The sequence below is a fragment of the Corvus kubaryi genome, unplaced genomic scaffold (assembly GCF_017639235.1).
Source record: "Corvus kubaryi isolate FWS band 111438036 unplaced genomic scaffold, C.kubaryi_AGA036_p1.0 37395, whole genome shotgun sequence".
Taxonomy (NCBI): Eukaryota; Metazoa; Chordata; class Aves; order Passeriformes; family Corvidae; genus Corvus; species Corvus kubaryi.
In genome coordinates this window covers 6,216,251-6,228,739 of record NW_024581134.1, presented here as the reverse complement: position 1 = coordinate 6,228,739, position 12,489 = coordinate 6,216,251, and the positions used below count along the sequence as shown (strand labels likewise).

The following is a 12,489-nucleotide window of genomic DNA, read 5'->3' as shown; positions in this document are numbered from 1 at the left end:
GGAGGGATGGATGGATGGGTGGATGATGGATGGATGGATGGATGATGGATGGATGGATGGATGGATGGAGGGATGGATGGATGGATGGGTGGAGGGATGGATGGATGGGTGGATGATGGATGGATGGATGGAAGGATGGATGGATGGAGGGATGATGGATGGAGGGATGGATGGATGGAGGGATGGATGGATGGATGATGGATGATGGATGGATGGGTGATGGATGGATGATGGATGGATGGATGATGGATGATGGATGGATGGATGATGGATGATGGATGATGGATGGATGGATGACTCTGTGAGTGTTTTCACCCAGGTGGAGGAAGCGTTACACACACCTTGATGGCCTTGGGAATGAGGAGGTGGTGGAGGCAGCCACTGCGGATCCTGCACAGTGACATTTCCCGAGCAGCCTCGCACTGCAAACTCCCGGCTCTGTCCGAAGCAAGTTCCTGCACGCTGGCATCGTTTGCATGCATCAGGATAAATCTGCCTTGCCCAGGAAAGCTCTGGCAGCGAGAGCACTGCAGCTCCCAGTGCAAGGCGATGCTCAGATGAAAGCTGCTGGAGAGAAGATGTGGGAAGAGCAGTGAGCAGAGAGGGGAGATAAGGAGGGAGCCTGAGCTGGCGGCAGCCGCAGCGCTGCAGCCCCGGCTCAGGGGGCTCACAGCTGTGCCTGCCCAGCACGGGGGGCTTGGAGGTGGGGAATGACTGGCAGAGCATCCAATCTGGCCAAATAAAGGGGATTAACTCCTGGAGGGAACGATCGGGGGGGTTTCATCTCTTCTCCAGGAGGTTTGCAGTGGAGGTTGACAGATGCACTCAGCTCTGAGAGGCACCGAAGCAGCAGTAATGGTTGAGGCAGAGCTGAGGAGCTGCAGGGAAGGGTTTGGGGCATGTGGCTGGTTTTGCTGTGCTGCTTTTCGGTGCTCCCTCCCCGGGCATGTCCCTTGTCTCCTCGGGCTGCTTAGTTTTGGTGGCATTCAGTGTTTCCAGGTTACACACCGGAGCAAGAATCACTCGTGGAGATTGGTAGGCCTAGAGCTTCCCACATTTCCGTGTGTTCCAGAGCTGCAGGAGCCTGGCAGCAGAAGCCCTCCTCAGCTGTTCAGGGGCTTACAGGAGGGAAGAGATTGCTCTTTGGAGGCAGATCCTCAGATCTGTGCTGAGGACCCAGAGCAGCTGTGCTGTGTCAGGTCAATCCCAATGCCTGGTGAGCTGCTGGTGATGGTCCCTCCAGCTCCTCACATCGTGTTCCTCTGCTTTAACGTCTGCCTGCCCATCCCCAGCCCTTCCTTTGGGCAGGTCCTGGCCTCAGTCACAGCAGTTCCATCTGGGCTAACAGCTCTGTGGCTGACACATAGCACCGGCTCCGGGGGTGGCAGAGGAGTGTCCAGATCAGGGCTTTGTTGGCCCTGGGTTAATCCAGGGCTGGCCTGGAGAGGCAGAACCACACCTCCACACCCACTGAGCAGTTTGTAGGAGTTTTTTGGTAACTCTCTGTATCAAAGACATAGAAAGTCCATAAACCCCCCTTTGTATGAGGAATTATGGCCTGAAGCAGCTGGAATCAGAAATGGCATTATTGTGTCTGTGTGTGGGCTGTAGCTGCACCTCTGCATGCACAGGGTTGGTAGTGCATGGCTGTGGCCCCTGGGGCTGTGTGCATGATTATTTATTCCTGGTTTCTTTTGGCTTGGATACTCCTGAAATGCCTGGGAATTATCCAAGTGTAGTCATATCTTGTTGCAAATTTGGATGACCTGTCTACTTTCTTCATTGCCCTTAATTCTTGATCTCCCTTGTTATTCTTCCCTTTAGCAGGAGTCCTGCAGGAGTAGGTAACCCAGTCCTACCCTGGCACAAGAAGACCCAATCCTGATCTCCTTCACTCTCCCAAAACCCCAAAATTAAATCTACTGGATTTAGCATATTGACATTGATTTCCCAGCTCTGCTGGTGCTTTCTGGATTCCCATCTGCTGGAAACAGGACTGAGAACGATTAATTCAGGAAACAGCAACTTGGGCTTGATGGGGATGTACTGACCTTAAGCCTTCATTAATATAATTAGTGCCCTTGGTCTGAGGAGGGCTCTCTGCACTTGGACTGTGAGACATGAAAGCTCTGAGCCCCTCTGACCCGAGGCAGAGCAGCGGGCACTGCGGTGTGGGAGATGCTCTGCGCTGTCAAAAAGTTGTTTTTCCAGAAGCTGAGTCTCTCCTGTTTCAAGTTTCCCATTCAGTTGGGCTTTGGAGACCAGCCTTGGTTTAGCATTTCAGTTCCTCACTGTTTATGTCTTTTTTGGGTCCTTGAATTATGTAAGAGGGAAGCGAGTCACTGCAGAAACAGCAGCCTGTGAAGGAAAGTTTCTGCAGCTTTTAGCACAAGCCACAAATGTTTCTCCCCAGAGTTTGGAGGGTATTTTGAGGAGGGCTTTGAGTGTGATGGAGATGCCAGAGAAGGTTTGAAAGGATAGAAAATGTTTTTGTCTTTCCTTAGGTGCAAAAATGACTATTTATTCAAGATGAGAAAAACTCCTGCGGGTGGATTGCTAGAAAATGATGTGAAGGGCTGGAGAAACTTGGCAGTGGGGATGTTTTTCAGCTTGATTTCTTTAATGGTTTGGTGACATTAAGTTTTCTTAATGTGGATACTCCTGGAGAAGCTGAGCTTGCCCACATAGCCTGCTCTGGTGAACTTGAAGGTCCCTTTCTTTTACTTAGAATCCAGAGGCGTGTGGGTTGGTTCTCATTACACAGATGTGCTGAGCTGCGGCAGTGGCTGGTGCTGAGGTGTGAGAGAGGAGAATCTGCTGAGTGGGAAGCAGTCCTGGAGGAGCAGGAGGTGTTTGGAGGTGGGATTATGTGGGAAGCCACCACACCTTCTGCAGAGACGTGTTCAGGGCTGGTTCCCTGTTCCCTCTTCAGGCTTTTGACACAAGCCATGTGCATCACTCTGCAGAGAAAGAAGGGGAAAAGGGTTAAAAAAGTCTTGTCTGGCTCCTCCTTCTCTAGTGAAGCATTCGTAGGTGCAGGGGGAAGGTGGGTGCCCGCAGCAGGGTGGGCTCTGCCTGGGGTCTCTGCTATTTCACAGGATGGAAAAGCCAAAATCCTTTCTCTTCCAGCAAGTGGAGGAGAGAGGAATCTGCCCTGACCTGCTGGTGAGCACCTGGCCTTGCATCCTCAGGAGCTGGCTCAGCAAAGCACAGGCAAATCCCTGCTTTATTGCAGGTTCTGTTGGCTGGAGGAAGCTGGGACCTTGTTCTGCTTCTGAAATACTTCCTTGTTCCAGTGCTGAGGTTCGGGTCTGATTTAACCTGATAGTGCACGTGGACTGTTCAGAGAGGTGGCTGAAGCCTTGAATTTTCCTGTGGAGGAGGATGTGGAGCATTCCCAGGGTTCCAGATCAGCAGACAGCAGGTCTGAGGTCCCTGGCAGCACAGGGCAGCGGGGAGCAGCGTGTGGCTCCCAGGGAGAGCAGTGCCTGCTCTGTTCTGTGCCCAGCACAAATCCTGGGCTCCAGCGGGGGGATCAAAGGCTGATGGGGAGCTGACAGTGTGACATGGCCAGAAAAAAGCAAGGTGTGATCCAAGGATGGATTAGAAAATGAATTTCCAGGAGAGATTAATGCCCTGTACCAGACAGTGGTGCAGCCTCGCTCGGGCTGGAGCAGACTGATGGCCAGCATTCCATGGAATGTGCTTGAGCTGGAACAGGGACAAGGACAGGGGAATGAAGGATGTGTCTGTGAAGGTGAGCTCAGAGAGCCTTGGCTGGCCTGGCAGGGTGGGGATGGAGCAGGAGCTGCTCTGTGAATGCTCTGAGGCCAGAGCTGCTGAGCAGAACTGCTTCAGGGAAAGAACCAGAAGGTGTGGGATGATCCCAGCAAAATCCAGGCTCTTGGGAGGAGTATCTGATCATCAGGCAGGAGTGTGCTGATGGAGAAACCTTCCTTAGGGTGTCACAGGGCTGCAAATCTGGAAGGACAGAGGCTTGGGAGCAGAGATCCCTCCAGGCAGGGGGTGTTTGGGACCCCTCTGGAGCAGCCTGGTCACTGCCATGGCTCACCCTGCTGCTGTCAGCAGTTTGTGCCACAGGCTCTAAGCTGGCCAAGGTTTATTGATAATTATTGATAATTATTGGCAGTGAGTGCCTGGGGCTGGGCACATGCCTGAACTTTTTTCATGCTCTCTCAGCTCAACTTGTTTTGCTTCACTTTGATTCCTGCCAGGGTCCTAAATTGTATTTGTTAAAACATCAGGAAAATGGGAGCCTGTGCTCAGCCTCATCCTCACAGTAACTGGTTGATGTCACAGAATCCCAGAAGATTGGGTCGGAAGGGACCTTAAAGCCCATCCATTCCCGCCTCTGCCATGGGCAGGGACACCTCCCACTGTCCCAGGCTGCTCCCAGCCCCAATGTCCAGCCTGGCCTTGGGCACTGCCAGGGATCCAGGGGCAGCCTCACATCCTCTCAGGGAGGAATTCCTTCCCAATATCCCATTTAAATCTACTTTCCTTCAGCTTAAAGCCATTCCCTGTATCCTATCACCACAGATCCTTGCAATATCCAGGTTTTTAGAAGTTTTTCCAGCTTACACTGAGTAGAGAGACGTCAAAGCCTCCATCAGAGGCCCAATCTGGCTCCAGCACGTCCCCAGCTCTGGCGCCTGTTGTTGCGCCTGGTGCGGGGCTCTTGCCCACGTTCCTTTCCAACATGGTGAGTTCTGTGGTGTTAACGAGTGTTGCTGGGTTCCCATGGCAACCCTCGCGCTAATTAACGCACAGTAGCCAGGGGGAAAAAAAAAATCTGTCCTTCCTGATGAATTAATTTGACAGGATTGTTACGGGGAGAAGAGTTGGGAATAGCCACTCCGAAGGTGTGCGCGGCGCTGGGCGCACAGAGCTCGGGGTGACACAAGCCCCTGTTCCTCTGAGCTTGCAGCTTTCAAACTGAAGCCTTGCTCACCATTTGCAAAGGGTTTGTGTTTCAGAAGGAGTAAAATTATCCTGACAAATGTCTAAGAGCATAACTCAAGTGGTTACGCTTTTACGTTCCTGATTTGGGGGGTTTTTTTGGTGTTTAAAAGATTAAATAAAGCCCAAGTCAATTTTAGAAGTTAAATGCTTGAAAGAATCAGAAAATTCGCATTTAAAGACTACATTATTTTATGTCCAGAAAAAACCTCCAGTTGCTGAGGGCTCCTCCCAAATCCCAGCCCCCTCTGCTGGCTCTCGCTCCAGTTCCCCCGGTAGCTGTTAGAGATGGGCCCAGATGGAAACCATGGATCCAGCCTGGTGGTTTGGAATGCAGGGGAAATTGCCCCTTCCCAGCGTGGTCCTGGTGGTGGAGTGGTGGCCTTGGAAGCGAATCAGGAGTGGGAAAAGCAGCCCCTCCGTGCTGGGGATGAGTCACGGAGCGGGTTCCCATCAGCGGTGACAATTAAACTCCTTCAGCACCGAGTGCACAAAGCACTGGGTTAAGTCGCAGTGTCCTGGCGAAATTCTTCCTTGGATAATTGTCCTCAGACTAGCTGGATGCTCCCCTCCTGCAGGTTTAATTAGCTGGAGCTGTGGCTCACGGGCCCCTGCGTGGTGATGGCCACGACCTAATGAAGTTTGGTGGAGACTTGTGATCCCACGAGTGCCTCAGTGCTGTTGTGCCTGCAGCAATTACCTGCATGCAAAAGGAGCCTTAGGGAGATAATGACTGTGCTTTAGGGCTCTTCAGTGAGATTTCCAAACTCTCTGCTGCCTTCAGCACCCAGAGGTCCTGGAGTCTCAGCTGTTGGCACTTGGGGGGATTCAGCCCTTTGCAGGTGGGGAATGAGGGGTTTTCCCTGGGGCTGCTCCAGGACAGAGTGGTTGTTGCACTGGGGCTACTGCAGGAGAATTTGGGATGTCATCAGCAGGAACAGCTTTGGTTTAGGCTGATTGGTGATGGATTTGACTGCTCTGGTGCGTGTCCCTGGCTGGAGAGCCAGGGACTGTGTGGGGGCGGTGCTGCCATCCCGAGCAGCTCTGAGGTGTCCTTTCCCCACGTTCGCAGCAGGGCAAACAGGGTGAGAGACCTCATGGAAGGTTCTCCCCTGAGATTTCGGCCTCTCCCAATCCCTGGGCACTGCATGGTTGTGCCTTTCCTTGTGACAAAGCTGTGCTCCCCCGGGAAGCCTGTCCTTAGGTACCTGTGCCAGGTGACAGCGTGCACAGGTCCCCCTGTGGTACTCACAGGCCCCCCCAGCCCGTGCACAGCTGAGACGGCAGCTTTGGATGGACACAGGAGCTCCTGGAAAATGTGTTCCCAGTGTCCAGAGCTCACAGAAAAGTAGATGCATTTAGTTTCTCTTTCCATGGTTGTCCCTGTGAAACAGGAATGCTGCATCCAGGAAAATCTTCCTTTCCCCTGGATAGCTGCTGCTCCCTGAATTCACCTGTGCCAAAGCCCGATAGCAGCACCTAATCTGGATTTTAATTCCTCCAGCTCAGTTAAAGTGCAAAAAAATATTCCCAGTTCTTCCTCTAACACTGAGTGACCCCATGGGCCTTATCCAGAGCAACAACGCTCTCAGTTGGCACTAGTGATAGTGCGGGCAACTTTATTACGATATTCTGCAGTATTTATATACATTCTTATTTAATTAAGGCTATTTTGGGCACTAAAGTGCTTTGAAACATTCACAAATCTCCTCTGGATTTACTGGCTGCTGGCTGGAGTTGTTAAAAGTTGTTTGAGGGGCTGCATTTCCAAGGAGTGTAATAAATAACAGAGATGGGATTATTTTTTGCCTTTTTAAGGAGAGAAAGAGGACGTGTCCACATGTTTAGATACCTTTTGGGACAGGGGAGTTCCCAGAAGGGTGGAAAAAGTGAGGCTGAATACCCAAACAGCCACAGGTGGTGGCACAAAAGCGTGGAAGAATTGGAGGGAATTGCCTCAAGTTTTTGGCAGCCCTGTGCTCCTTCCAGCAAGGAGGCTGGGGCTGCTGGGGGCAGGGGGGCCCAAAGCTCTCATGGTTTGGAGAGTTCTGGTTCCTGGTGCAGAGAGGGGCTCTCCCCTGGTTCCACTCCCTCCAGCCTTCCTGGGCTGCCTTGGGAAAATTCTTTAATTTATTTTTTTATTTCTCACCTTGTTGATCCTCTGTTTGAAATCCTGTGGTGGTGTTTTCCTCTCAGATGGGTAAAATGGAACCTTTCTCCATTTCAGGCTCCCAGCTCTCCCCATTATACATAACTAATACCTCTCTGGAACTATTGAAGCTGTGTTAGCAGGCTCTGAGATGGGAGTTTAGCTGAGCTTTTAGCGGGTTTAATCTTTTCCTGGGTATTAATCCTTCCAGAACCTCTGATAAAATTTGTTGCTTTTTCTCTGAATGCCTCCCACGCTGTCAATATCTGTCTGGAATGAGTTGCTTGGTGCAGAACAAGCCATGGAGGAGGGAATGTTGCAGCCTCCCGTGGATCTTGCTCTCATTTCAGTGCATCCCCCACTCCTCTCTGATTCCCTGCCACCGCTGCTCCTGTGATTCCTTGCCCTGGGAGCATCTCTCCCATTGAATATGGGTCTGGAATGAGTTTGCTTCCTGTTTATCAGCTGTTCCTCAGTTCTCAGATACATTCCCAAGGTTTGCCTGTTTGATATCAGCAGAGAATGTCAGGGAATAACATCACCTCTTCCACGCTGCGGTGGAGATGGAAGGGCACCAAAGACCACAACAAATATTGGCTTTGGTTTTTTGTACTTGTTTTTTCTTGCTTTGTGCTGCGTCACAGGATCCTAAACCTGTGTGACAGCAGACTCAGACTGTGATCCAGGTTATCAAAGACTGCAGCTGAACTGGAGGGGGAATTATCCTTTTTTCCATCACGTTAGTGTGGAAGTGACACCATGTCCTGTCGGGTACCAGCAGGCTCGGGACAGCCTCTTCCACCTGTGTCAGCTCTGGGAAACACAGGATGTGAGCCTTGAAACCAGCCCAGTGCACCTTGTCCAAACAGAAACCCAAGGAAAAATCTCTCCATGCTTTGGAGATGTCCAGGTTCTCCCTGATTCCAGCTATCACAGATGAAATAGGAAGGAGAAGGGGTTTTTTCCCATCGTGCCTGACCACGGAGGTGCTTGCCCAGTTGCTCATCCCACCCCTCAGCCATTTCTCCAGTGACAGCTTTTTTCCATGCTTCTTCCTTCTGGATGCACGGCCCTGCTGCCCCAGCTGTGCAGTTCCAGGAAGGCAGCTCCTTTCTTGAGCAACGCTGACCAGAAAAATGGTGGTGAAAATTTGTGAGAGGAGGGTAATTTATCGTTTCCATGGCAGTGCTGGAGGAGAGAGAGCACTGAGGAGTGAGGTACGGAATAGCAACAGAAACCTGGGAGACACGGATCACATTCCACCTTCCCTGTTTCTTCTCTTCTGAGTGGGTCATAAAACAAAAGCAAATGAGGCAACTGGAGCTCCCTGTCCATTTTCCTGGGGCTTGTTTAAATGAGGATTTACTTCGACTAAAAGCTCCTTAGAGCCACTTAATTCTTCCAGGTGGAGTAAATATCTAGGCCAGTAGTAAAAATTCCTTACAGATGTCTTCAGGAGGATACTTAGCAAGCACTTTCCTGAAGAGAACGTCTTGGATGCCTTCAAAGAGCAGTATCAGTCCTCAGTGATGGCACATTAGACAGTGGGGCAGGACTTGGCATAGCCTTGGGAAGAGTTGGAAGTTGCTCCAGTGATGGACAGAGAAATGAAACAGGCTGCAGAGCAGTGAGGGTGCATGCTCTGGTTTTCAGCTATTAGTCAAAATAACTGTAGCTGAAGTTTTATTTCAGAGATCTGGGCATATTTCACTATGGATTAATGTAATCTCCTGTGGCACTGTGTTGCAGAATCCCTGTGCATTCCCTGGGTGGATCCCTTTGCCCTGTTTGTTTCATCCGTGGGGTGGTTGGTGTGACCTGCCCACCACATGGAACATCTGAGGGAAGCTCACACACTCAACTTCTGCTTTTAGCTGAAAAAAAAAAATCACACTGAGAAGAGCTGGAGATTTCCCATTAGGTCAGAATCTCCCACCTTTGTTATTTGGTCTCTCTTCTGGGTATTTCTGTCCTAGAAGTACCAATCCTTTAAGGCATCCTTTCCACATTCTGAGTTGGGAAACCTATGTCTGAAAGGAATAATAATTATACACTGAATATAACTGAGTGTAGACTGCTTGCCAGGCAGATAATGTATGGAATAGCTGAAGCTGAGCCTGAGTGGATCCTTGGATGAGAATTCCTTGGATTCAGCCTTGACAGCTCCACTTGGGCACGTTTCAACCCACACCCAAGCTCTGTGTGCTCTCAAATCTCTCTGTACCTGTGTGTGCCAAGCTCCTGGACTGTCCTTCCTTCTTTACTCCAGTTTTGCTCTGAAAAAGGAAAGCAGCACTGGAGTTGTCCATCAGCCACCAGGGTTGTGTGTTCCTTGCAGGAAGAACCCGAGGTATTCGAGGAACGTGGGCTCCCAGGTGTTCCCATGGACTTTGGTGTCACTCCTCACACAGGGCAAGGCCTCACCCTGTGGCCAAGGCTGGCTGCACTCAGTTGGGTGCAGCAGGACTGCAGGGCAATCCCAGCCTCTCCCAGTCCTGTCCAAGCAGGTAGCAGCAAGAACCTCTTGCAACTGGGGCAGTCGTGGGGAGGGATCAGATCCACAGTGCTCCAGCCCAGGAATGCATCACCTCCATCCAGGAGCTGCCGCTGCCCCTCCCAGTGCTGCTCCTGGAGGCACCTTTCCACGAGAGGGAAAGCTGAGATGCTTTGGAGATCTGACTGAGAGGGAAGTTGGTGTCCATGAGGCTCCTGGATCATTTGTGCACTGAAGCCAGAGCAGGACTTGTGTTTACCCTGCTCCTTCCTGGCACTCTGTGGTGTGGTGGCATCTGGTCAAAGGTTGGACTTGATGACCTTGGAGTTGTTTTCCAGCCTTAATGATTTGGTAACTCCGTGACTGTGAGTGCTCCTGGGTCGAGGGATATCCAGCTGCTGTGGGTGACCAGTTTGCTGCCAGTGGTTATCCCAAACATGCAGGGAGCAGAGAGCCCAGCCCAGGCAGGAGCTCTGCACAGGGAGGAACGAGCAGAGCCCTGCTGATTTCATGGAAACAGCTGGGACTCACTGCAGGGTTCTGTAGGCCAGGCAGTGGGACAGGCAGGGCAAGGACAGATCTTCCCTACCAGAACAACCAGGGATTAGCTTCACATGGGCTCTGCTGCTGCCAGTTCTTCTGGGGTGAACCACGTCCCAGAGGAGCTGCTTTCCACCCAGAGGCTGCTAGGAATTTTGTACACACTCCATTTGCCTTTCCCCTCAGATTGGAGAGTCGAGCTTTTTTCAGGTTTGGGGTTCTTTTTTAAACTCAGGTGTTTTAAAAGTAACATTTTGGTTCACCTTTGGAGTTGCCATTTGACTTCTCTGTAGCACGTCCTGATTAGTGATTAATTGCGCAGGACATGTTGTGACTCCAGCCCGTGTCCTGGGGTGCTTGTCGCAGCAATGATGCACTGGGTGATTACTCACTCCCCTTAACCTGACAGCTGTATTTCTTCCCTCGACTGCTTCCTGACCTTGGCCAGGTACGTGCCTTGTGTTTTGTTGGAGGACGTTGGGGATGTGCAAATTTTTCTTTCCCTTGCGTGACCTTCATCCTGCCTGGGTAAGAGAAGGGAACTGTTCCATGAACAGATGGAGCGTTATTTCTAGAGGAAGGTGGATAACGCAGGAAATTATTCATTCCAAACCCCTTTCAGACAACTCAGATGTTTGCCCTAAGAGAGCGTTGCAAATCCTAGTGCAAATACCTTCTCACACAAACTATCCAGCTCCCTTGAAAATTGTGTGTGAATGTGGAAGTCATCCAGTCCCAGAGCAGAACAGTGCCAGGGGACTTAACTGAGCCATTAAGGAAATCAGGAATAAGCAGGATTTTGAGCAGTAGTTACAGAAGAGATATTTTGTAAGCCGTGTGTAGGCAACTTAGACTAAAAAAGGTTGTCAAGTCATAGCAGGTAAAAAAGAACAGTGTGCAAACCAGTCTGGGGATGGATAATTCACTGCTAAAAGCAGCAAGGTTTGCTGCAAGTGGTGCTTGGCTCTTGTTATTCCTTAATGAATCGAATCTCTTAGCCAGGGAAAACATCACGTTGTCTTGAAAAACAAATCGTATTTGGATGCCTCTTTCTGTGCATTTGTACCCATTTTAACACGAGCACACTAATTATGCTGTGGAGATGATTTTGTTATGGCAGAAATGGAGCTGAGTTTGCAGCTGGAACTGTGGAGCTCTGGAGTGCTGGAATAGGTACGTGGGGAGAGATGCCGCTGAATTCCATTGCCTTTCTCTTTAATATTTGTATCCCTGTAGCTTCACAGAGTGCTTCTGCCCCCTTGGGTGCCTGACTTTGGGGGCTCAGCAGCCTCCAAACTTGCCTGGGTGCCAGAGGAATGGTTTGAGGAATCGTGTCCACGGCCCAGTTTCTCCACAGATGGCAACGGGCACACAAATTCCCAGGCTTCCTGACATGTTTCCCGATGCACAGGGAGCTGCATGAGTCATATTGCTCCAGCTCTGGTCCTTTTGGATGGAAATTATACTTTTAAATACATTCTGTGATTACACGCAGCAGCGACGATGGGCTCGTTTGGAGGAGCTGGAATTCAAGCCATTAAGTTGAGTGGCTGCCATTATGTCCCGTGTTTGCCAACAGATAATACACAGCCATACTTCATCTGTGACAGCTTTGCCCTCTAGACTTTGAATAGAATTATCTTGGTACAGAACTGGTCTCTCCAGCACCATCCAGGTGATCGTTTCCGTGCGCCAGGCAGCGAATGTGGCCTCGTGACAAGGTGAAGTGGGACAGGGAGGGACAGCACTTGGACATGTCCTGTGCAGCATGACCTGGAGAGAGGGGAAAGGGACAGTTGTACAACAGATGAGGTGACACTGGTGTGTCCTGGTGGAGCCCCTGCACATCCCAGCCCTCTCTGAGGGCTTTCAGGGCTCCTGCCAGGGCTCTGAGCTCGCAGGGTGTGGGGCCGTGCAGGCAGCTGTGGGGTTGGGAGATGGGAGCAGGAGGCTCGTGGTGTCTCTCTCTGTGCCTGGATTGCTGCTGCTCCCTGAGCAAACCAGGGGGCTGGGAGGCAACTCCTGGTTCAGAATGTGGTGATGGCTTGGAAAAGCACCTGATGTTACCTTTCCACCCTGTGCAAGTGTCATCCAAGCCGTGGCCCAGCTGAGGGGGAGAGGGTTGTAGCCAGTGGCTGCCTTGAGTTACTCCTGTTGAAGGGGACATTTTGGCTGTGAAATCTGAGAAGCCATCAGACAGTGACTTTCATTCATTCCTAGGCTGAATTGAGCAAAGCAGCTTAGAGGTGGAAGGCTGCCTATCCCCGTGCTGATCTGGCCAATCCCTGCAATAGGCTTACAGGATCCGATGGAATCTGCGGGACAA

The 12,489-nt window shown here is 51.0% G+C and overlaps 1 protein-coding gene across 13 annotated transcripts in view; it reads left to right on the top strand.

Annotated features, from left to right (window-relative positions):
- ARHGEF9 (Cdc42 guanine nucleotide exchange factor 9) overlaps nucleotides 1-12,489 on the top strand; it is a 197,578-nt gene that overhangs the window by 112,796 nt on the left and 72,293 nt on the right. Inside the window, exon 1 of one of the 13 annotated variants that reach the window (XM_042040034.1) lies at nucleotides 343-447. The exons of the other annotated variants lie outside the window; for them this stretch is intronic. Coding sequence (XP_041895968.1) covers nucleotides 346-447 — 102 coding nt within the window. The 5' untranslated portion in view covers nucleotides 343-345. Of the gene's footprint in view, nucleotides 1-342; nucleotides 448-12,489 lie in introns of those variants that run through there. 13 annotated transcript variants of the gene reach the window in all.